Genomic DNA, 23,900 nt, shown 5'->3' with positions numbered 1-23,900 from the left:
ATGGTTTGAGTCATATACTCTGTTCCCAAACAAGCAGGTGGTCTGTAAGAACAATAGTTGAGAGCTGTATGGTCTTCACAAAGGACAGAAAGGACTTGATGGGACATCATATATGAGTACCATACATGGGGCAGTGCAGTGTTAAGACTGTTGTCCTTATAGGTTTAGATGAGCAATCCTAATAAACCAAAATCAAACGTGTTTGTCTGCTTTCAACAGTATATACATGTTATATGATTACATATTGACAAATATATAATATTTTTTAGGGATGGGCAAACAGTTTGGGCCGAACTTTTGTTGTATACGGCAAACAAACGGGTTCGGGTTCCATGCATTGCGCCGCTGAACAGTGCATTGCAAGCCCTGATTGGCTGAATCAGTAAAAGCTTCAGCCAATCGGGGCACAGAGCACTGTCAGAGTCATGATTGGTTGCTGTCATTGTGACTTTATCCAATCATGGCTCATTCCCGCCCCACAGTATAAAAGTATTCTTTCAATGGCAGCCATTTTCAGCGTGATTTTGGCGTGGAGAGAGAAAGAACAGGGCTATTAGTGTGCTAGTGAGGAGGACCATCATTAAGCTTTGCATACTTTGCAGCTAGAGTAGGGACAGCTCAGATAGTTTCACTGTAGTGTCATTCATACACACATTAATGTAGAGTAGGGACAGTTTAGATAGTTTGTGTAGTGAGACAGTGTCGGTAATCTTGACATTAGTGTATAGCTAGAGTAGGGACAGTTTAGATAGTGTCAGTGTAGTGATGGTTGAACACCGTCTTATTTAATTGCATTACTGCCAGTTTAACGCCAATTACTTCTGTGTGCATTACTGCCAGTTTAACATATAGTTCTGTGTAAGGTTGAGCTCTGGCGTGTTCGCACACCCCACGTGCAGACCCCGCCAGGAATTCAGCACTGCGCTAATCACAGGCAGTGAGACATTGTCCCGATGCCCGGCTGCAGAGATCGGGAAATGTCTCACTGCCTGTGATTAGCGCAGTGCAGTGCCAACTTCCTGGCGGACTCTGCACGTGGGGTGTGCGAACACACCGGAGCTCATCCTCGGTTCTGTGTGCGTTACTGCAAGTTTAACGCCATTTACTTCTGTGTGCGTTACTGCAAGTTTATTCCATATAGTTCTTTTTGTCGCTGTACGTTTGGCGCATTATATTGCAGTATATTATAGTGTACCTGTGAAGTGTGTCTGTGTAGTGTGAGTATTTAAATTTAAAGTGCACCAAACACCACTTTACATTGATTAAAGTGCATCTACGTACAGATTTCCACTTCTTTACATTTGCTTATAATCACCTCCCAATGTCTGGGAGGACAACGAGAGTCAGATGTTCCCTTGGCACTGTAAGGGGGCCAGCAACAAATGTGTCCACAGGCAAAGGTGGACGTGGTGGTCCGTTCTCAGGCAGAGCATCATTTCCTCTGTTTAGTGAGTTTGCTCGTGCTATCCAGCCACAGTATGCAGAGGAGGTGGTGGACTGGCTTACTAAACCTTCCTCAGCCTCCTCATCTTCTGTCACACAAGCAGAGAAAAGTGTACAGTCCCCTGTAGTTGCCAGAGTGGATAAACCTGCCTCTTGCTCTTTGATGATGCCCAGCCATTACTGGATTCAGATGTTGGTTCTGAGGTTGAGGATGACAGGAACATGAGCCTAGAGAGGGGAGAACACTGGTAGACAAATTGACATTCATGTTCCCCCGGCCGTAGCGTATTGCCAAGTTGTCTCCAGTGGTAATGATGATGATGAGTAAGACGCCAGGAAGTCCGCACTGCGCTGCACTAATCGCAGGCAGTGAGACATTTCCCGATCTCTGCAGCAGCGCATCGGGACAATGTCTCACTGCCTGTGATTAGTGCAGCGCAGTGCCGACTTCTTGGCTCGCTCTGCACATGGGGTGTGCGAACACGCCGGACATCATCCTTAATGATGAGGTTACTGATGCGACTTGGGTGCCAGATAGAGCAGAGGAAGAAACTGAATGTGAGGGGTCACAACCCCAAGGATTCCGACATCAAGAAAGAGAGAGGAGAGCAGCCATCCTATTCTATCACATTATGCACCTGTTATCTCCCGGTCCACTCCCCAAAGTTCAGCTGTCTTGGCCATTTGAGCACATCTGCAGCAGATTGCCCTGTTATCTGCAAACTGTGTCTCAGGCACATCAAACGTGGCAAAAACACCAGCCATATGGGTACCACATGCTTAACAAGGTATTTAACGTCCAACCACTCAGCCCCTTGGCAAGAGCACCTAAAAGCCACTCAAAAGGGGCACAAATCTGTCCCTCCTCCTCCTCCTCCTCCTCCTCCTCCTCCTCCTCCTCCTTACCCACTTCATCTGCCCCTGCATTACCTCTCCGCAGCCTCCACTGACAGAGATGATGGTATATCGCAGGTTGTCCCAGATCCTAGCGGCACATCTGCCAGCAGCACACCACCAGCTGTAAACTTTAGCCGTCAAATTTCTCTGCCCCATCTGCTGCAACGGGAAAAAAATACTGTCCCTGCCACCCACATGCCCAGCGTCTAAATGCAAGCTTGTCAAAGCTGTTGGCTCTCCAACTTCTGCCTTTCAGCCTGGTGGATTCTGCCCCCTTCTGTGAATTCACACAATGTTCTGTACTACAATGGCAGGTTCCCAGTCGCTACTACTTTTCACGTAAGGTCATTATATCTCTCTACCATCACATGGAAGGGAATGTTCTGGCATAGTTGGGCAAGGCAGTCAGCCGTAAAATCCACCTTACTGCTAACACGTGGTCCAGCAAGCATGGACAGCTATGATATATTATGTTGCAGCACACTGGGTAACACTACTTGCAACTCGAAAGGATGCAGGACAGGGCTCGGTGCTGCAGCTTGTTGTGCCCCACGTCTCCATACAGCTGGTGGTGATGCCAGACCTGTGAGCTCTACCCCCTCCTCCTCAACCACCTCCATGCCCTCCTCTGCAGAATTGTCCTATGAACATCAGGTACCCCCTAAGCGTTCAAAGGGCTATTCACAGTCAGGCTAAAAGGTGCCATGCAGTGCTTCAGCTGGTACGTTTTCAAGGACAGGAACCACACTGGAGCAGATATTCTTGCAGCTGATCAGTGTGTTCTGGCGTTGGGGTCCAACTTTCAGAATACAATTGCACAGCTGGGAGGGTTCCCACATTACCTCAAATGTGTGGATGGTGGAATCTGTTCAGTTTTTTTTTGTTCAGCTCTCTAGCTGAACCAAAAAAACTGAGCCATGTATGGCCAGCTTAAAGTAGAACTATAGGCAATGGGTCAGATCCACGAAGCGTTTACGCTGGCGTATCTATTGATACGCCGCGTAACTTCTAGTTTGCTCCGGCGTATCTTTGTTTTGTATCCACAAAACAAGATACGCCTGAAGCTGGGCTAGATCCGACTGGCGTACGTCTTAGTACGCCGTCGGATCTAAGGTGCATATTTACGCTGGCCGCTAGGTGACGTTTCCGTCGATTTCCGCGTTGAGTATGCAAATTAGCTAGATACGGCGATCCATGAACGTACGTACGTCCGGCCGGCGCATTTTTTTACGTTGTTTCCGTAAGGCTTTTTTCGGCGTATAGTTACCCCTGCTATATGAGGCGTATCCTATGTTAAGTATGGACGTCGTTCCCGCGTCAAATTTTAAAAATTTTACATTGTTTGCGTAAGTCGTTCGTGGATCTGGCCCAATGTTTTTTTTATCATTTTGGATAGAGCAAGTGTCCCATTATGGAGATTTACCTTCACTTTCTGTCCTATAGCCAAGCAGGAAGTGAGAAGAAATACCTGCAAATTAGGGGAATTCTCTGGGGATCCCCAGGTCACCAGAACTAGTATCCCCATTGGAAGAGTTCATCTCCTATTCCCTTTTCTAGGGACAACCTCAAATTTGGGGTTTTCTTTTACTTTAACTTTTAACGATATAGGTAAACAGGACAAATCGAGTGGCTGAATCTCTCTAATGGGGCACAGACTGCATAAAAAAAAAAAACGGACAAGTGTTCTTATCCCTCTTGAATTTATCCAAAACTTAAAAGCAAAGTTTTGCCCTTAGTTATACTTTAACCCTTCCTAATGCAAACAGATTCTTTGCATTAATAATTACATTTCTAAAATATACTAGTGCTGAGGTCCTGGCATATACACTGTAATTTTAATATTTTGACTTTCTGCTTTTTTGTAGTGCATATATGCAAGTTTAATAGAAGGAAACTTGATGCAGATATTATTGAGCAACAAAGGAAACATGATTGTGCACCCGACCCCTTACCAGGGATTGGATTCAGGTAAGCGGCTTCACAAACTTTTCTATAGCTTGAACCTGCTGTGGTGATGAAATTATGGATCAAAAATTGGACCTCTGTAGAATCTTGCTTGCAAAAAAAAAAATGTTTCTGTACGTATATTACATTTTTATTCACCCTAACAAACTTGCAGATACACCTGTCATCAGCCTTATTTTGAGGAAACCATAGCAGTCACCTGGGAATATAATTGGTTGACCAGGGATACCTGTACAGTGTGCTTCTGCAACATGCAATCATTATAGGCCAAATTGGGCAATGAATATCATGTAAATACTTAGCCAAAAGCCTAGTACATTCACTCCTGTGGGATTTTTTTGTTTGTTGTTTTCTTTTTCAACCCAGCAGGTTGATTGAAAAACTGACAGATTGCAATACCAACACAAGCGATGTTGATGCGGCAATCTCCCCCGCTGTGCTATTTTATTTTGACAGTGGGACATACTGATCAGTGCCCACAGCCATTGGCTGCCAGCATTAATAGAATGCTGGTTCTCCACCATGCCTGTTCGATAGAAGCTAGTCGTGACACTCGCTTCTCTGGGACAGGCAGCTGTACACACCAGCGAAATATCAGTTGGTTCCTGCTGAACCAGCTGATTTTCAGATCGTGTGTACCTAGCATAAGACGGTTTACTTTTTTTTGTGTTTTATGGTTTACAACTAGGCTGGCTTCAGTCATTTTTTAACTTCTAGATTTGCAAAAATGGATTCCATATCCAGCAACATATGACTAGACATGGATGTTGTTACAGTATATAATGCTTTAGCTAGGCTTGGACCTAGTAATAATCATATGCAACATTAGATATCATTGCTTTTGCTGTCAGAGATTTTCCAAATTAGGCCACTGGGCATCTAATGTTTGCTTTAGATATGATATTTCAAAGTAATGTTCTTCTGTACTGTTTATAGTATGGCTGAACCTGAAACTATTTGTTATCTTTAAAATACAGTTGATTAATTCTCTCCTTCTCCTGTCCATGGTTATACAGTTTTATGTGAACAATTCCTTCTGAAATTTAAAACCCATTGATTCTCTATTTTTTTAGATGCCTTCGTTGACCAACCAGTCTTGTTAAAATATTTTTAACTGTTGTTCTGAGAGATTTCTGCAGAAAGCAATTTTCCATAGAGGTGTAATTCTGTTGGTTGGATACGTTGTTTGCATGTGAAAAATAGGTTCTCAAGTGTTCCAGTTTAAAATTAAAGCTTAACATAAATATCTTGTGGCCATTAGTGTCACAATTTTCTACTACACGCCATTCTAGAGATCATTAGTTTATTCTAATTGGTCTTGCAGACCTGAACAGTAAATATCATGACATAATATATACATTAAGTAATATATCAACACCATGGGAAGAATCGTATTTCAGCATGTTAGAAAAAACGAAAAGGTACAGTGCTATGTTTTATATTCAAGGAAGTTTTATTTTTTCAGAATAAACCTGTACAGGCTTCAGATCATGCCACTGGCTGCAGATTTGAAGTGATGAGCTTGGTATACAGTAGGCAGGGGAGCACTGGCTGATCTGATCTAGGTAGACACCCAACCACCTAGATGTTTTAACAGGAAAGTGTATCCACTGTTAAAGAAAGCATGGTCACAGCATCTGGGGAATGTAGTTACAAGGCATTGCCTAAAGAATGTGGTTTACTGCCATATTCATTTGTCACATAAAGGGATTGTGAAGGATAAAATGCTTTATGAACTAAATAAGATGTAATGAATAAATGGAGAAATTAAATACCACATCCTCATCTTGAAGAATCTTGTCATTCAGCTTTCTTTAAAACTAACCTATCAAGATCATAATATGGAAGCTTGCATGAAGGTACAAGCCCAATGTCCTTTTTATTCCTTTATACTATTTGGTGATCCACTGACCTGGTTAAGCAGGTGCTTTGGTTGGTGTCTTGACACATGATACACGCATACTTGCACCAGTTATCGGAACAAAGCAAAGATAATTCTAAAGCCTCGTACACACGTACAGGATTCCCGGCGGTAAAAAGTCTGCCGAGAAACCCGAAAGGGAAAACGGAGAACTTGCTTGGTAACCTTTTCCCCCTACACACGACCGGGTTTCCCGACAGGAAAACTGCCATGAGAGCTTTGGTTGGGAATCCCGGCCGTGTGTATGCTCCATAGGAAAACTGCCGGGTTAAAAACCACTGGGAATTCCGGCGGGGAAAAGAGAGCTGGTTCTCCTTTGTTTTTTTGTTTCAGCAGTTTTCCTGCCGGTCTTGTGTACAAGGCTTAAGAATTTGAACCTTAAAAAAAAAAAAAAAAAAAAAAAAAGGCATCTTCTGTATGTTGGTTTTGTTAGGTTCCCTTTTAACAAGTGTCCCAGTATGGTCCCAGAGCAGGAACCCCAATGAGGGCAACTGTTATGGTGACAACTGTCTAAAAGTAGATTAGTAGCCTGCACTTTGGGGGATTCCTTTTTAGTTTGTTACTGTCTGTGCCAGAAACATATTGTAGCGTAGCGCCCATTCACTCACCTAACTCCGTTGCAGGTGCAGCCCCCTTTAACTCCCTTTCCCACAGCTCCCTGCTTCCTGGACACACCCAGGAAGAGAAGTTCCTCAGCTCCTCTTCCACAGCAGTGCAAAGAGGCTAACATAAATCAGAGGTAGCTTGACAAGTGATCTGCAGCCAGGTAAGTGCCCCTCCACTCTCAGAATCAGTAGGTGGGCAGCTTATCTGGAAAATGCAGCTACTCTAGGGAGGACTAGCTACCATATTACTGCAGTTCCAGGTGCCCCCCACCCTGGGATCCCTTCAGCAGTTTACCTGTGTTATCAGAGCTAGCCTGAACTTCAATGAGAGGGAGGATGTTTATAAGGATAGGCGCAAGTAGCTGTGTTCTCTTGTTTTATTGAAGTAGTGGTTCTCGGCTTAGCTGCATAGCATAGTCTCTGTAAGACTCAATAGCAACAATGTTGCCCTGATTGAACTACAGAGACATTGCTGTGAAGAGTCCATGTTTGTGCAACTTTCATAATCTGGTTTGTATTATTCTGCTGTTGATTCTAATGTGTCTGATCCTTCGGCCAATTACTGATCCTTTCATTATGGGTATATTCCATATAAAGTAGTTGGGGTCACTTTTTTTTAGCAAATTAAATGGCTGTGTATCGGTATGAGACATATTTCATTTTATTTACACATCGTGTTTTCATGTACAATGTCCTAACATGGCAGCTTTTTTTTTTATATTTTATAGGTACCAAACAGATTTAGAAGAAGTGATTGAAAAACAAGGTGAAGAAATAGTTGCTCTTCAGCGTCATAGTGAACATGTTTGTAGGCTGCTACTCTCCGTGATGGAAGAGCTACGCATTGCACAGGCATCACAGCAATGAATCAAAACAGACTGAGGATTTTTTTTTCAGTGTCCTACTGAGTCTCATGAAGTTGATATTCAAGATCACAAATGATGGACTTATTTTCTGCTGCTCTGGGTTTTACAGTTTAGTGACTTTCTTGCTGGTAAACATATCTCATGCTTATGTGAATGGCATGTAATTCTGTAAATGTACTTAAATAATTTTGTATTGGTGGGTGTCAAAAATATTTCACAGTATTATTGTCATCTTTCTGAACAAATACATATTTTCAACTTATAGAGCACACAAAACTGCTCTCTACACTGTGAATATTGAGATGCATTTGCTGTATAGGTAAAGTGCAAACATGTGACTGGAAAAAGGAAACTTTTATTTCTGTACTTATGGCTCATTTCAGTACTGGCCCCAATTTGCAGCAGTATTCAAAGGCTGGGGAAGTTAGATGTGGTTATAGAAGTTTGTGGTCTGTCCATAGTGCTGGATGACCAAATCTTCTGCTGAACATGCTTCCCTCAGCTGGGAATAGGTACTAAGGGACTGTCTTATCTGCAAGGGTATGACTAAGGGACTGTCTTATCTGCAAGGGTATGAACAGCTTACAGCCACTGTCCCTAAAATAAAATAAAAAAAATTATTTCTAAAATTTAGTTTTTGCCAACCACTCCTGCCAGCCACACTGTCAATTTGACTGACCCCCCAAAACAAAAACAAAAACAGCTGCCTAAAGACTCCTAAGAAGCAAACGAATGGAAGAATATTTTGTCTGGTTCCTGGTTTCCACTGAGCCTATTGGTTTCTGCCACTGACAGAGATTACAGTGTTCTGGTTATGCACAGCAGTGTGTTATAATGGGTTCCAGTGTGTCAGAATGCGCTTTGCTGTGCAAAAGTGCAACATGTCCTCCCTTTTTTTTTTCAGCGTGTTGATGTGAACTGATAACATGAAAAATCAAATTGCCTTGTTCTTGCACTAGGACTGCACTGGGCAGTGTTGTCCCACCAGCTAATGTGAATGGGCCCTTAAATTGTATGTAAGCCAGAAGTTGTTTTGTATACAGTAGAGATGGGTTGCAAACCAGTCTCCACTGGGTAGGGTTACACCTCTTGGTTGTTATAGTGACTGAATACCACATTTTTAAGCTCTTACTGGATCAAGAGATCTGGGTAAATTTTATAAGGACACTTGTGACAACTATCTAAGAGGCTTAGACCTATTAAATTTGCATATTTCCTACCTGGCTGATTTCTGTGGAAGCGGAGAATCCCCTTAGCTGCTGCTTCTACAGGGATCTTTGTTGTCTCTGGTTCTTATGCTGAGCAGCTGTCCTGCTGCATAGTAACCACAGGTGATCGCTTGCTTGACACAGGTGTCATTCGGAGGGCGCTTTGCATTTTCTCAAAGCATGGACATGGTTTCTGGTTGATTGGACAAGGTGGAGAGGTGGGATGGGTGAGGTTATAATCTCCACTTTGACCAATCAGAGAATGCCTTAAAAAATACAAATTTAAGGCGTTCTATAAATGGCAGCCATGCCATGCAGGCGGCCTCATGTGTTTTCAATGTAGTAGGAAGGCCGATCTTCACTGGACCCAGAAAACGTCAGATCACTGTAGTAGCAGCAACTTAGTCTTTCTCTTCATTCACAGAAATGGGCAGTTATGGCATATGCATACTTGCAATGGTCCAAAGAAAAAGAAAAAAACATACCTGAAATAAGGCTTCAGTACAGGAAGTAAATAGGAAATCTCCCCAAATGAAAGACAGAGTAAACCAACTGGTGTTAACCCTACCATACACTATACAAAAATAAAATAAACATTTGGGCTATGCATATATAGGTTTTGTGAATATTCTAATTAGTCCAGACTATATCAGGTATAAACTGTAATAGAACTATCCCAAGAAGCATTAACTGTTTTATGTTCTAGTTCTTTTAGTTTGTTTGCTGTAACCAATTTACTTTTATAATTATATACTTACATTCATAAAATTGTGAGCATATTGTTCCCTAGTTTCTTTTAATTGGGTTTTTAGATTTATATATGTGTTTTTTGTGTAGTTGGACTAGTTGAGGTTGATAATCTTCCTCAATAAATGAATACAGATTTTTTTTTTTACGACTAACAGATCTACTACTGCTATACCAAGCATGCACCACCTTGAGTGAATTAGGAATGCTAAGGCTGGTCACAAAATTCATGAGCAGCGCACTTGTTACTTATGAATGAATGACCTGCAATAATAATTAATCAAAGAGCATTTCCAGAATGCTAGAAATTCACTTGTGACTATTCTTCAGCAAGTATTTCAATCTCTGTACTCCACATTCCCCTTATCAAGAGTGGTGAGTACAGCCAGGAATCTACAGTCTACAAATAAAAAAAGACCTTATGTCTATTTGACAAATCTGAGCCTCAATTCAAATACCGCAGATTAAAAAGAAATGACTACATCTCACTATTGGCAGCGACTTATCAAGTGCGGAAAATCTTTGCATAGTGGCTTATCTACTGAGAAAGAATGGTGCTGCTCTGTTGCGTTGTGTTTGACTGCATGCTAACCATTCAAGTGTTGACCTTTTTAATCTTCTATAGAAAAACTGAAGCCACCGTGTGTATTTATTGCTTTCAATTAATTGGATAGATTTCTAAAATCTGTCTCTTGCCTATGCCAGTCTGCAAATTTCAGCCTTCATTTTCTTATCTACACTGAAATTATAACATAAACCCCTTTCTCCGGGGCAACAACTCCCTCGTATCACTCAAATATGCCATTTTATTTACATGTAAGATGTCACCCACACCGGTATTATTTCAGGCGCCCATAGATGGCCCAGTAATGTTTTAAGGGTATCTTTTGATTATTCTGGCAAAAACATTTGGGTTTCAAATGAGAATTCAAAAAAGGTATACAATCATGGATTTGTTTTTTAGTCCTCCACAAAATGTGGCTATCCTCTCCAAATTCCCGCGCCTGCTAATAACCTCCCTTTTACCTATCTAACGGTCATCTTGATGTATAATCCAAGTGTGGACGGCTACACAAACTGCATGTTTAAACCTGATGTCGGGGAGATACAGCAGTAGCAGACTTCTTTTCTTTTTGAAAAAAGAACTTTATTGCTGCTAGTGAAGTGTTTCTCTTTTACTACTATGGATAAACAAATCCATAGTCTTCTAGAGTTCTATCCCAGAGTAAACTGTCTATTTGAAATAAGATGATGAATAATAAAATGCATTAGTTGCACATTTTGTACATTTGGTTTATCCTTTATACAATACTTAAATGTACAAACATAATAAATAAATTGCCTAGAAAATGTGCCGATGAGTGTGAATTTTACTTATACTTCATATGGGTCTTAAAGTGTATGTAATCACAATGAAGTTCTCATATTTTTCCTTTTGGTTTGCTATATATACTGTACAATTGAAAGCATTTTTTTATTTATGCCGTTATTGTTATGAAAATGTTCTAGATGTCTGTCGTGTTTTTCAGTTCTTTGAGGTACTGATCTAGAAAGTAAGGGCCAGATTCATAAAGAACTGCGGCGGCGTAACGTATCGTAACGATTCACCAAGCACTTGCGTGTAAACTTACGGCGGTGTAACGTAAAGCCGTCCGGCGCAAGCCCGCCTAATTCAAATGGGGCGTGTACCATTTAAATTTGTCGCGTTCCCGCGCCGAACGTTCTGCGCATGCTCCGTGTGAAAATTTCCCGACGTGCATTGTGCGAAATGACGTCGCCCGACGTAATGTTTTGAATGGCGACGTACTCACGTATACCTGGACTTCTTACGCGAAAAAAAAAAATTTGAAATTCGACGCGGGAACGACAGCCATACTTTAACATGGCCCGTCTAAAGTTAAGCCATGAAAAAGCAGGCCTAACTTTGCGACGGGAAAAACCGACTAGCGACGACGTAACTAATGCGCGTACCTTCGTGGATCGCCATAAAAGCTAATTTGCATACCCGACGCTGGAAAACGACTCAAACTCCACCCAGCGGCGGCCGAAGTATTGAATCCATAAGATCTGAAGGCGTACAAAGCCGTAAGCCTGTCGGATCTTAGCCAAAAGCCATCGTATCTTTTTTGTGAATTACAAATAAAGATACGACGTGGCAAATTTGAAAATACGCCGGAGTATCAGTAGATACTCCGGCGTATTTCCGCTGTGAATCTGGCCCTATGTAGCTAAAGTGCTTTCAATATTTGATGGCATCTCTACCCCTTAAACACTTCAGCCCCGGGAAGAATTTACCCTCTTCCTGACCAGGCCATTTTTTGTGATAGGGCACTGCGTCACTTTAACTGACAATTGCGCGGTCGTGCGACGCTGTACCCAAACAATTGATGTCCCTTTTTTCCTACAAATAGAGCTTTCTTTTGGTGGTATTTGATCACCTCTGCGGTTTTTATTTTTTGCGCTATAAGCAAAAGAAGAGCGACAATTTTGAAAAAAAATAAATTTTTTACTTTTTTGGTATAGTAAATATCCCAAATAAAAAAATAAATCATCAGTTTAGGCCGATATGTATTTTACATATTTTTGGTAAAAAAAAATACAATAGGCATATATTGAGTGGTTTTCGCAAAACTTATAGCATCTACAAAATAGGGGATAGATTTTAGGCATTTTTATTATGCTTATTTTTTACTAGTAATGGCGGCGATCAGCAATTTTTATCAGGACTGCGATATTGCGGTGGACAAATCGGACCCTTTCGAATTTTTATGGGGGACTATTGACATTTATACAGTGATCACAGCTAAAAATTGTCGCCATTACTAGTAAAAAATATGTCCTCGGATTCCATTTAAAAAATCTGGTCGCCTTAAATTAAGGGAATTCCTTGGTGACCAGAACTAGTGTCCATATTGGAAGATTAACTTTTCTGGGGACAAATTTAGATTTTCTTTTACTTTCACTTTCAGTGATAATGATAAACAAGACAAATATAGAGGGTGAATCTCCTTGAAGGGGTCACATAAGGCAATACAAGCTGAGAAGCATTCTAATCCCTCTCCACTCCATCCAAAACCCCTAAACAAGTTTTGCCTTAAGTTCTACTTTAACCACTTACGGTCCGCCAACCGCATACATATTTCTGCAGTACGGCTCTATAGTGTGAAACAACATAACTGTACGTTGTTTCATGCAATAAATAGTGCCCACTGCATGGTGGAGGAGCCGATCTCTGCCAGCGATCGCTCCACAGAGGCAGAATGGGGATCTGCCTGTCAGTTCTCCCCTTCTGACAGGGGAGAACATGGATATCGTCTGTTCCTAGTAATCAGGAAACGTGATCTGTGTTCTTCCTGTCGGTACTTCCCCCACACAGTAAGAAAGCACAAACCGTGAACACATGTAGCCCTTTCCCTGCCAGTGTTCATTTTTTTTTTACTGATCACTGTATTGGTGTCACGGGGTCAGATTTTGTCCGCCGCAATGTTGCAGTCCTGCTAAAAAACGCTGATCGCCGCCATTACCAGTAAAAACGATAAAAACAATAAAATAACATTCCAAAAATCTATCCTGTAGTTTGTAAACGCCTATAACTTTTTCGCAAACCAATCAATATACGCTTATTGTGATTTTTTTTACAAAAATATGTAGGCAAAATACATATTGGCCTAAATTTATGAAGAAATTTGTTTCAATTAATTTTTTGGGGATATGTATTATAGCAGAAAGTAAAAAACATATATATATATTTTTTTAAAAGTTGTCGGGTCTTATGTTTACAGCGAAAAAAAATAAAACTGCGAGGTGATCAAGACCACCAAAAGAAAGCTCTATTTGTGGGGGAAAAATACATCATCATTATTATTATTATCATTATTATTATTATTATTATTATTATTATTATTATTATGATACAGGATTTATATAGCGCCAACAGTTGCACAACCCTTTACAACATTCGGACAGACATACAATTACAATACAATTCAATACAGAAAGAATCAGAGCTTACAATCTAAGAGGGACGGTCAAGTGATACAAAAGGGTAATAACTGTGGGGGATGAGCTGATGAAGAAAATAAAAGAACAGTTGTTACAAGGAGGCAGGATAGGGATCGCCTAAAAGTAGATGGATTTGGAGATCGTCTGACAGATTGGGATAGGGTATTTAAAGGAGTTGTAAAGGAAAAAATTTTTTTGCTGAAATTACTGTTTACAGGGTATAGAGACATAATGGTTAACTGATTCCTTTTAAAATTGATTAAAAATAGATAAAAATCAATCATATAATGTACCTGTAGTTTAGTTTTTGCATCTTTCGTTTTTGCATTTAGTTTCGTTTTTGCATATTATCCTGCCTCTGTGCATGTACAGAGCCATAGAGCAGTGATGGTTTGGAAAATGAAACTAGAATCTCCCAGTACTGTGGTCATCAGGAAACAGACAACCAGGAAGTGTCCAGAACAGAGAATAATTACAGCAACATCAGAGCAAAAACGAACAATGAGGACATGAAACCAGGACTGCAGTAGGGTAAAGGAAGCTATTTAGCTAAAAAAAAATCCTTTAGTGACCCTCTAGGAGGATAGGAGAAGCTCAGGAGAAGTCCTGGAGGCGAATATGGGAGGAGGTGATGAGGGAGCTAGAGAGCAGGAGGTCTTGGGAGGAACAAAGAGGACGATTAGGTTGGTATTTTGAGACTAGGCTTGTGATGTAGCTGGGGGCAGAGTTGTGGATGCCTTTTGTAACTTATTGTTAGTATTTTGAATTAAATTTGTTGGGTGAGTGGCAATCAATGGAGAGATTGGCAAAGATGGGGTAGCAGACGCTAACCGGTTTGTAAGGTGGAGGAGTCTGGCAGCAGCATTCATGATGGACTGAAGGGAGGATAGTCTATATAAGGGTAAGCTAATGAGGTGGGAGTTGCAGTAGTCTAAGGGAGAGATAACCAGGGAGTAAATCTGGCTTTGTGGTTTCATTGGTTAGTAAGGGATGTCATTTAGAGATGTTGCAAGCTTTGGAAAGGGATTGGATGTGGGACCGAAAGGAGAGTTCAGAGTCCAGGATAACGCCTAGCACTCTGGCATGTGAGAATGAGTGGATGGTTGTGCCATTGCTCTTGACAGAGAAGTCGGGGGAAGAGACGTTTGGAGGAGGAAATATTATGAGCTTGGTTTTGGACAAGTTGAGTTTGAGAAAGTGACCTCAACTTTTATTTGGGTACATCGTTGCACAACCGCGCAATTATCAGTTAAAGTAACACAGTGCCGTATTGCAAAAAATGGCCTGGTCATTAGGAGGGCAAATCCTTTCGGGGCTGCAGTGATTAAAGTACAGTGAAACCTTGGATTGTGAGTAACGCGGTTAACGAGCAATACAAGCACTCTTTTTTTGAGTGTTGTCTCGTAAAACGAGCAGGATTCAAGTCACAGCGGTGTGCAGTACCATGTTTTGCTTTTGATGGGGGGTGGGCGCCCGAGCAGAGCCATTTGTAAATGCTCGGAAAAAATCAGAAATACAAATTTCCTGAGCCTTCCCGAGTTCAGCCAAGCTGTCCTCCTGGGCCTTTCCAAGTGTTTCTGAGGCTCTCTGGTGCCCCCCCACCTCTGGCCACATGTGGTATTGCATGCTATAGAAGTCAAGGCAGAACTAATTATTTTCGTTTCAATTGACTTCTATGGGAAACTCGCTTTGATATGCGAGTGCTTTGGATTAGGAGCATTCTCCTGAAACGGATTAGGCTCCTAATCCAAGGTTCCACTGTACATTCAAAGACAAGCAATTGCGATATTGCAGCTTACCAAGCTTCAGTCGATGTGGTTTCATTCATCCCCCCCCCCCCCCCTTTTCAACTGGTGATCCTGTGAGCACCTTTTCATGGCTATACTCACTTCTACATTGTATCGATGGAGGCAGGCATGATTGTCACATGTTTAAATTAAAAACATATCTGCCTTTGTTTATCTCAGGTACATGGTGGTTGATGGGGATATAGTTTACAAAAGAAAAATAGCATTTGTTTTGCTATATTTTATAATCGGAGGGGATGACAAAGTTACCCAATTTCTGGCAAGAGCAACAGACATTTTTTATACTTATACTTTATACTAAAGCTCTGCAACATTTGAGTGATCATCATACGCACACTGCAATCTAATATAATCTGACAATCACATATGCAGGGGTTGGACAAAAATATGGAAACACTACATGATTCGCAGGTGTGAAAGTGACAGCATGTTTAGCGTTGAAAGTAGAAGTGATATAACATAACATTCTTTGGCTTCTACTGTCTATATCCTCATTAGAAATATTGAATCTTGCTTTCTGTCCCTGAGACAACAGGAAGTGAGAGGAAATCTACCTCCTAGGAAAAGAAAATCACTCCTGTAAGAGTTATTATGGGAAAGAGGTGTCTCCACTGAAGTTTTATCACCAATCCTTGTTTCCATGACGACCCGGAATGTGAGTGGTGATCTTATCTGTTTATTCTCCTTCATTATCAAATCACAGGCTTTGGACAATAAGGTGACCTAGGTGTATTCAGGGCTGCTGTTGTACCCCATGCAGCCTACCTGACAACCCAACCCCTTTGCCCAACTGAAAGTGACTGAGGACATATATTTATCAGTCCCTTTCTCTTCAGCCACAGCTGAATGAATAGGACGCGCACTGAGGCTTCCTGCTCTTTCACAAACTGAAGCACAGTAAACACTTAACTATGCTTTAGTGATAGACGCAGGAGTGATTGGTACCGCTCGCTCCCTGTTTTCATTAAGGAAAGGAAGGGGCCAGTGAAATACTTATTTACCAGCCTCTTTTCCCACTCTCCATGCTGAAACATCCCCCTGTATGCCTGCTGCCAGTAGGAGAGGAGGGAAGTTGGCAGCTCTGCATGGTAAAGGGGCACATGGGGGGGCCCAGACAGCAGACGGAAAGAGGGCGCATGTGCTAGAACCAATCTCCTTGCAGTGCAGCTGGTGGGATGGAGAGGAGGAGAAGCCAACAGCGCTGCTGGGGGAGGCAGAAGAGAATTAGTGCCTGCAATAAGACAGTACAGCTGGCCCTCTTGCTTAGCAGGGGCCCAAGCCCTCCTTTTTAACTAATAGGCCCAGACCCAATACAGGAGGGCTGGCTGTACTGCCTTATCAGCAGCCCTGGGTATATTACTCAACTACAGTAGATAAAAGTCAAGTCTCTAGCCTGGCTTTGCTGTCTGGCAGTGTTGTATAAATCTGGATTAACAGAAAAAAAAAATTTGGCAGGAAGAACATGTATTCCAACTGTGTACTTTGTGATTTGCCTGGAGTTCAGGTTTAAAAATGCATAATAAACATATCTTTTAAATAAATGTCTTCCAAATGCCTAATTTCTGGTCAACGGAAATGTCTCCTTTTTTTTATATTATTTTTCCACAAGCCTCACTAGTTTTAAAAATAACATTGCTTATCAAATGTTCAGTTTTTAAGCCAGTCTGAAGCTTTTTTTAAAATTGGTTAAATCTAAAAATTACAAAGCTGAAAAACGCTGAGCCGCCATAAACAAAAAAAAATACATAATTTATTATAATATAAGTGCATACTTTCGCTATACACATTTTGCAATTAAAAATATGAACACAAGTAGATGACTCGCATGCATTAAAAAAATAACTGTATTCAGATTGATTGAGCTATATAATATATATAATTTACATATTTTACTGTCTGGCATATATATAAGTTTTTCTCACTTATTGTATTGCAAAAATTACAAAAAGCATTGGAAGTTACCAGTTCACTAGGTTTCTGGGAGTATCAACAGGTATGTTTTTGTACCAATATAACAAAATGCTTTTAAATGTTTATTTAACAGACCAAAGGAGCGCAAATTAAAGAAGTTAATTACTGAAGTTTACATACACTTTAGGGGTCAAGCACAGACATTTTCATTGTGGCGTGTTGAGGTAATGTGCATGTTAAAGCTCATGTTACTGCAATGCACATTGATGTACATTACATGTGTTAGCAAGTTGAATGCCATCCTAACACACTAGGGCAGTGATGGCGAACCTTGGCACCCCAGAAGTTTTAGAACTACATTTCCCATGATGCTCATGCATGCTGCAGTGTAGACATGCACAACGTGGTAAATGTAGTTCCAAAACATGTGGGGTGCCAAGGTTTGTCATCACTGAACAAAGGGCACTGCAGTTTCAATCCACATGCATGGTAACGCACTGCCATGCACTGTGTTGTTAAAAACTGGGCATGTCTGGCTTTTTGGACCTTTTTCACGCATTGCCAACCAATTCTTTTGAAAAAAAACTTCCTTATACATTGCATGTTAAGGTGTGAAAAAACACATCAAAGGGCCCTCAGCTTTCGCTACATACACCATAATTAAATAGGAACACTCAGTAAAATTCTTCATACACAAAATTACTCCATGTGACTTTCTTTATGATGCACCACATTAAAAATGCCCCTGACCATTTTTTTTGTATTGCACTTATTAAAATTTTGTTTTAGCCATCTGCCAAGACAGATCAGAGCTGGCGAAACCCTCATTACCATGGTGAAAAACAGTCTGATGATCATTATGGTATCCTGCCCAGATCCGCCTAATGAATAGGTGAAGGGTTTTGAAATAAGGGACCAAAATTCGGACAGACAGACTTGTGAGTATTCTGCTCCCCCAAAGCTTGTTCCAAAAACATGCAACAATTCTGATCCACCATTAACCTCAAGCCCCATTTCCTGGAAGTCTGATTGAGTTACTTTTACCATTCAACGATGACATACCCTCCAGCTCCAATGTTGACCTTTGGGAATGGAATGGTACAGCTAGGCCAAAACGAGGAAACATAGAGAGCACTGGCTTCTTACCTGGAGATCATCTGAGAATAGGAGTATGATTTGCCTTGCAACCCTTTTTATATATTTGGTTATCATCTGTATTTGATGATTTACACAAGTACAAATGTTAGGATCATTTAAGACCTCTGTCATATGCAATATTACTGTAAAAATGTGTATATTTTGGCATCGCCTCCTTATGTGCCGGAGGCACTTTCTCCACTTGTACCACTTAGTTGCAACCTATATCCACAACTGTGGCTATCAGTGGTTTGAAGGTGGGTTAAGTCGTTGTGGAAAATGGAGTCCAAGGAGTGAAGAGTCTATAGACCCCCATATTTTTTATGCTTTACACATATGGAGACGATGAAGCCTACACACAGTCGGAATTTCCAACAACAAATGTTCAATGGGAGTTTTTTGTCGGAAATTCCGACCGTGTGTAGGCTCCATCGGACATTTGCTGTCGGAATTTCCGACAACAAAAGTTTGAAAGCTTGTTCTCAAATTTTCCAACAACAAAATCCGTTCTCGTAAATTTCGATCGTGTGTGGACAATTCCGACGCACAAAATTCCACGCATGCTCTGAATCATGTACGAGACTGAAGCGCTCAGTCTGGTAAAACTAGCGTTCATAATGGAGATAGCACATTTGTCACGCTGTTACGGTCTGAAAAGCATGAGGCTGAAAAATGCGAATTGTCTCTCACCAAACTTCTACTAACACGACTGGTATTGAACTTCTCTTTAATAGTGCAGTCGTTTGACTTGAAGGTCACGTGTTCTTGACGTTTCGGAATTTCCGACAACATTTGTGCCACCGTGTGTATGCAAGACAAGTTTGAGCCAACATCCGTCTGAAAAAAATCCACGGTTTTGTTGTCGGAATTTCCGATCGTCTGTATGCGGCATTACTGTGCAGTCTCCAGCAACTTTTTGTAGTATTCAGCTGAGGGGGATCCACTGATGATCAAGCCATGGAGTGGAGCACTTCAACCTGTACTACACATCAATTGATCTCATTTCACTTTAAGCTAGTAGTGGAGCAATATTAGTCAGCATGTAGAAGAACCCTATCAGACCTTGTATTACCTGTATTAGTGCATACAGGCAAGGGCATCTACAGTTAGAGGTTTAAAGCGGAGGTTCACCCAAATAACATTTATATAAGACCAAATTCTTTATACTACCAGCATGTACAGTCGGCACTTTTTTTTTTTTTTTTTAGGCTGTACATACCTTATAATCTATATTTGCAATCCGGCTTCCGGGTACTTCTCCCGCGAGAGTAGGCGTTTCCAAGCTGAGCCGCAATGTAATCTGGGCGTTCGCCCAGATGATTGATGTCTATCAGAAAATGTTCCCCCGGCGGATAAGTAGATCAGTAGATACACCGTCGTAACTCTGAATCCGCGCCGTCGTAACATTAAGCGTATGCTCAAACTGAGATACGCTTAAATGTTGCCAAGATACGACCTCCTACGCCGTCGTAGCTTATCTGCCTATTTACGCTGGCCGCTAGGGGGCGTGTACGCTGATTTATGCCTAGAATATTTAAATCAGCGAGATATGCCTATTCACGAACGTACGCACGGCCGTCGCAGTAAAGATATGCCGTTTACGTAAGGCGTTTTCAGGCGTAAAGATAAACCACCAAAAACTTAGCGCAGCCAATGTTAAGTATGGACGTCAGAACCGCATCAAATTTTTCACGCTTTACGTCGTTTGCGTAAGTCGTCCGTGAATGGGGCTGGGAGTAATTTACGTTCATGTCGAAACCAATGAGTCTTTGTGGCGTAATTTGGAGCATGCGCACTGGGATACATCCACGGACGGCGCATGCGCCGTTCTTTAGAAACGTCAAATACGTGGGGTCACGAGTATTTAGTATAGAACACGCCCCCAACCAGCCTATTTTGAATTAGGCGGCTTTACGCCAGCCCAGTTACACTACGCCGCCGTAAGTTAGAGCGCAACTTCTTTGTGAATACAGGACCTGCCGCTCTAACGTACGGCGGCATAGTGTATCTTAGATACGCTACGCCCGCCTATAGATAGGCACATTTCTCTGAATCTAGCTAATAGATTACAGCCTAAAAACAAAACAAAAAAAGTGCCGACTGTACATGCTGGTAGTATAAAGAATTTGGTCTTGTATAAATGTTATTTGGGTGATCCTCCGCTTTAAGTCCTATTTTGTTTATGAACAACTGTTGCATAAGCAGTGCTGACTCCTAAGGTTTTGGAAAGAGTTTTTTCAGGCCTATTATATGGGAACATGTCCCCCAACCTGGCCTTACCTATGTCCCTTTTTAGATGAGTTAATATACAGTATACTGCCATTGATGCTTTTACCTAGGGTGGCACATCACCGATATATGGTGGAATTGGTGCAGTGTTGCTATATTTACAATATAGACTTTTATGGGAAAGAATACAAAAAAAACGTAGAGATGCTAGATATATTTTACTTATACAAAAAATATAAACCATATAAAAAAAAAATACATACTTAGCAGCTAATTTTAAACACTGATTCAATATTCACAACAATATACATAACATAACTGAGCTGATTTACTCAAACCGGAGAGTTCAAAAAATGGTGCAGCTGTGCAAAGAAACCAAACCGCTTCCAGTTTTTTTTTTTTTTGTCAAAACTTAGTTGAACAAGCTGAAGTTAGAAACTGGCTACTATGCACAGCTGCACCAGATTTTTGCACTCTTCAGTTTAAGTAAATTAACCCCAAAATGTCAAAATACTTTTAAATATTAATAACTCTTTCTTTAACTGTTACATGAGGGTCAGTCCAATGTAGTTTTAGTAAGCCCTTTCTGTGATCCTGATAACATCGTTGGGAAGCAAAAAAGGATTGCAATGATAGAAATATGGGAGCTGCAGATGTCAACTTTTTATTAAGTTATTTCACTGTCCCTCATGCTTATTCCTGTGGCATCATTACTAATTGATTAATTGACCATTGACAAGATCAAGCATATTGGTGGGACTTATTTAATTGATTCTGTGCTTTCTTTGGGTCATAGAGTCAACATAGTAAAACCAAAAGGTAAGCATAACAGCCAGGTAGCTAGTAGCCAATAAATAGCCAGCAATGTATCCCATATTTGTATCATTACATATTTACTTTAAATCTGATGAAAAAGCTAAAAAGTAAAAATGTCACATAGTATTTCCAAGATAATAAAGCCTAAGTTTATTTTTATTTTTTTAAATCGACACAAGGAACGATATAGCTTCCAGCAACAAAAAGCGCTCTAGAGAGACCTTTCATTCAAAGAGCGCTTTTCATTGCTGGAAACTAGACATGTGCACACTGAAATATTTTGTTTACTAATTTTCGTTTTCGTACGAAAAATATATTTATTTAGTTACTCCCGAAATTCGTTTTTATTTATTTTGTTTCATTAAAAAATGCATTCGTCCAAAAATCCAAATGAATTAAGGTCGATCCTGTCATTGAAGGCTTATGGTGTCTGTCGAATGTTCTAAGAAGATTCGACGGAGCAGCTAAACTGTACGACGGCGCAATCGTCCATTTTCGGTCAATGTTCCCCCTACAAGCTATAGAAAAATTCTAATGTTGTATGACACTAATAATAATTATATTTATAAATTATTATTACTGGTCAACCAACATTCAAATTCTTCTATAGCCTATGGGCCGAGAATTTGACCGGAAATGTACGATTGCGGCGTGTTACAGTTTAGCTGCTTGTCGAATCTTCTTAGAACTTTCGACAGACACCATAATCCTTCAATGACAGATTCGACATTTGTATGTTTTTTGCTACTTTGTCGAATCTTCGTCGTTCATGTCGAATGGTCTACCCCAACACTGTTTCTATAACGTCAAATCTTTTCTTTCTAGGTAAAATAATCTTGGACTAATAAAGTTAAGGTTAGGCACATTCGACCACAGGTTCGATAGACACAGATTGCTATTTCAGCGTCATGCCGAATCTTCTATCTATATCGAACTGTTGTAGCAACGAAAACTAAAATAAAGCATTTTTTATGTCGGATCTTTTGGATTCTGCACATTCGTTTTCGTTTGTTAAAACGATAACGAAAATACCCGAAATTTGGACCAAAATGTATTCGGATGAAAACAAATGCACATGTCTACTGGAAACTATAGTACAGCTTTTTTTCAAACGCCCATGACGGGTCCAGCAACTCGTATTAACCCTCCTCAATGCTGGATAATCACCACTGCAGGGGTATTGGGTGAGAGCGTAGTGAACGTAAGAGTTGAACTAAGACAGTATCTAGCAAGGGACACTTCTCATTCAATGTAAGTACCGTCCCTTGTGCTGATTATAAAAAATAATCTACCAAACTTAGGCTTTATCTGTGCAATGTGGTGATGGTCTAAAAAATGGACAGCTGATGCCCTTGTATGAGACCACAGGTCTTAGGGTTTTTTTCAGTAACACCTTGTTTGCATAGTTTGATGGCAGCCATACTAATAAAAAGTCCAGTTAGCTGTTGTATGATATCCAATCTTCTCTAAAAGATAAAATAACGTCGGCTGTGAGATGAAGAGATAGTTTGATACATGCAACTACAGAGACTGCAGCCTTGCGGTGTGGGACACATAGCAGGATTGTCTTCAAAAACAGGCTCCTGGGGATCAGACACTTTGCTTTTCTCAGTCTTTTATACATATTATACATTGGATTGCTTGCTTTCTTTAGTCTGTTGGGACGCAGCTGGATGCACAGCACCTGGCTGTCACTGTGGTATTTGAAGTCTTATTGCAGTCTCAAGCCAATGATTTAATCCCTTAATTTTGGTCTCTGCTCATCTTCCTTAAACCAAGTGACAAGCGATTCTGGTCCACAGAGATGTGTATCCGATATGCGCAGAGCATCCTTTAATAAATAATACTTTTCCATTTCCATCTTCCTCGGTTGTTATAGATGACCTAGAAATAAAAAAAAAAGCAATTTAGATGTAGGTCATGAGAGGACACAAGTGATGAACATGTTGATGGCAGGTAAACAATGTAGAATCTTTGCAATGGTACATAGAAGGAATAAACATTAAGCTCTCTACATTGGACATTACAAGTCTCCTACAGCTGTCTTATTTAACAGAAAAAAAATAAACTGCTTCCTTATTTAAACTTTATTTATTATTTAAAAACAAGATTGTTGAAACAGGAAAACGGTATTGCTGAGAGCAGCCAAAAAGATCCCCATTGTCATGGTTTCAGTGCAGGTCAGGAGATGAAAAGAGAGACGTAATTACCAAATATAAGTACTGTGCTTGATGAGTCTCCCCAGTGTTACTAAATTAAACTAAACCTGTCACGTAAGAAATATGGGGCTGCTGACCTTCTCCTGAAAATGTTAATTTTCTTGGAAATTGTCCCAAACCTGTAGC

At 40.7% G+C, this 23,900-nt stretch overlaps 1 protein-coding gene across 1 annotated transcript in view; it reads left to right on the top strand.

Moving 5' to 3' along the window:
• The window catches only part of TMEM192 (transmembrane protein 192), a 102,006-nt gene extending 91,000 nt beyond the window's left edge, over positions 1-11,006 (top strand). Inside the window, exons 5-6 of the mRNA XM_040332777.1 lie at positions 4,206-4,308; positions 7,560-11,006. Coding sequence (XP_040188711.1) covers positions 4,206-4,308; positions 7,560-7,698 — 242 coding nt within the window. The 3' untranslated portion in view covers positions 7,699-11,006. The remainder of the gene's footprint in view (positions 1-4,205; positions 4,309-7,559) is intronic.
• The last annotated feature ends 12,894 nt before the right edge of the window (positions 11,007-23,900 follow it).

Source organism: Rana temporaria, chromosome 1 (genome assembly GCF_905171775.1).
Source record: "Rana temporaria chromosome 1, aRanTem1.1, whole genome shotgun sequence".
Classification (NCBI taxonomy): Eukaryota; Metazoa; Chordata; class Amphibia; order Anura; family Ranidae; genus Rana; species Rana temporaria.
The sequence above is the reverse complement of the archived record's forward strand: the minus strand, read 5'-3'. Positions and strand labels throughout refer to the sequence as shown.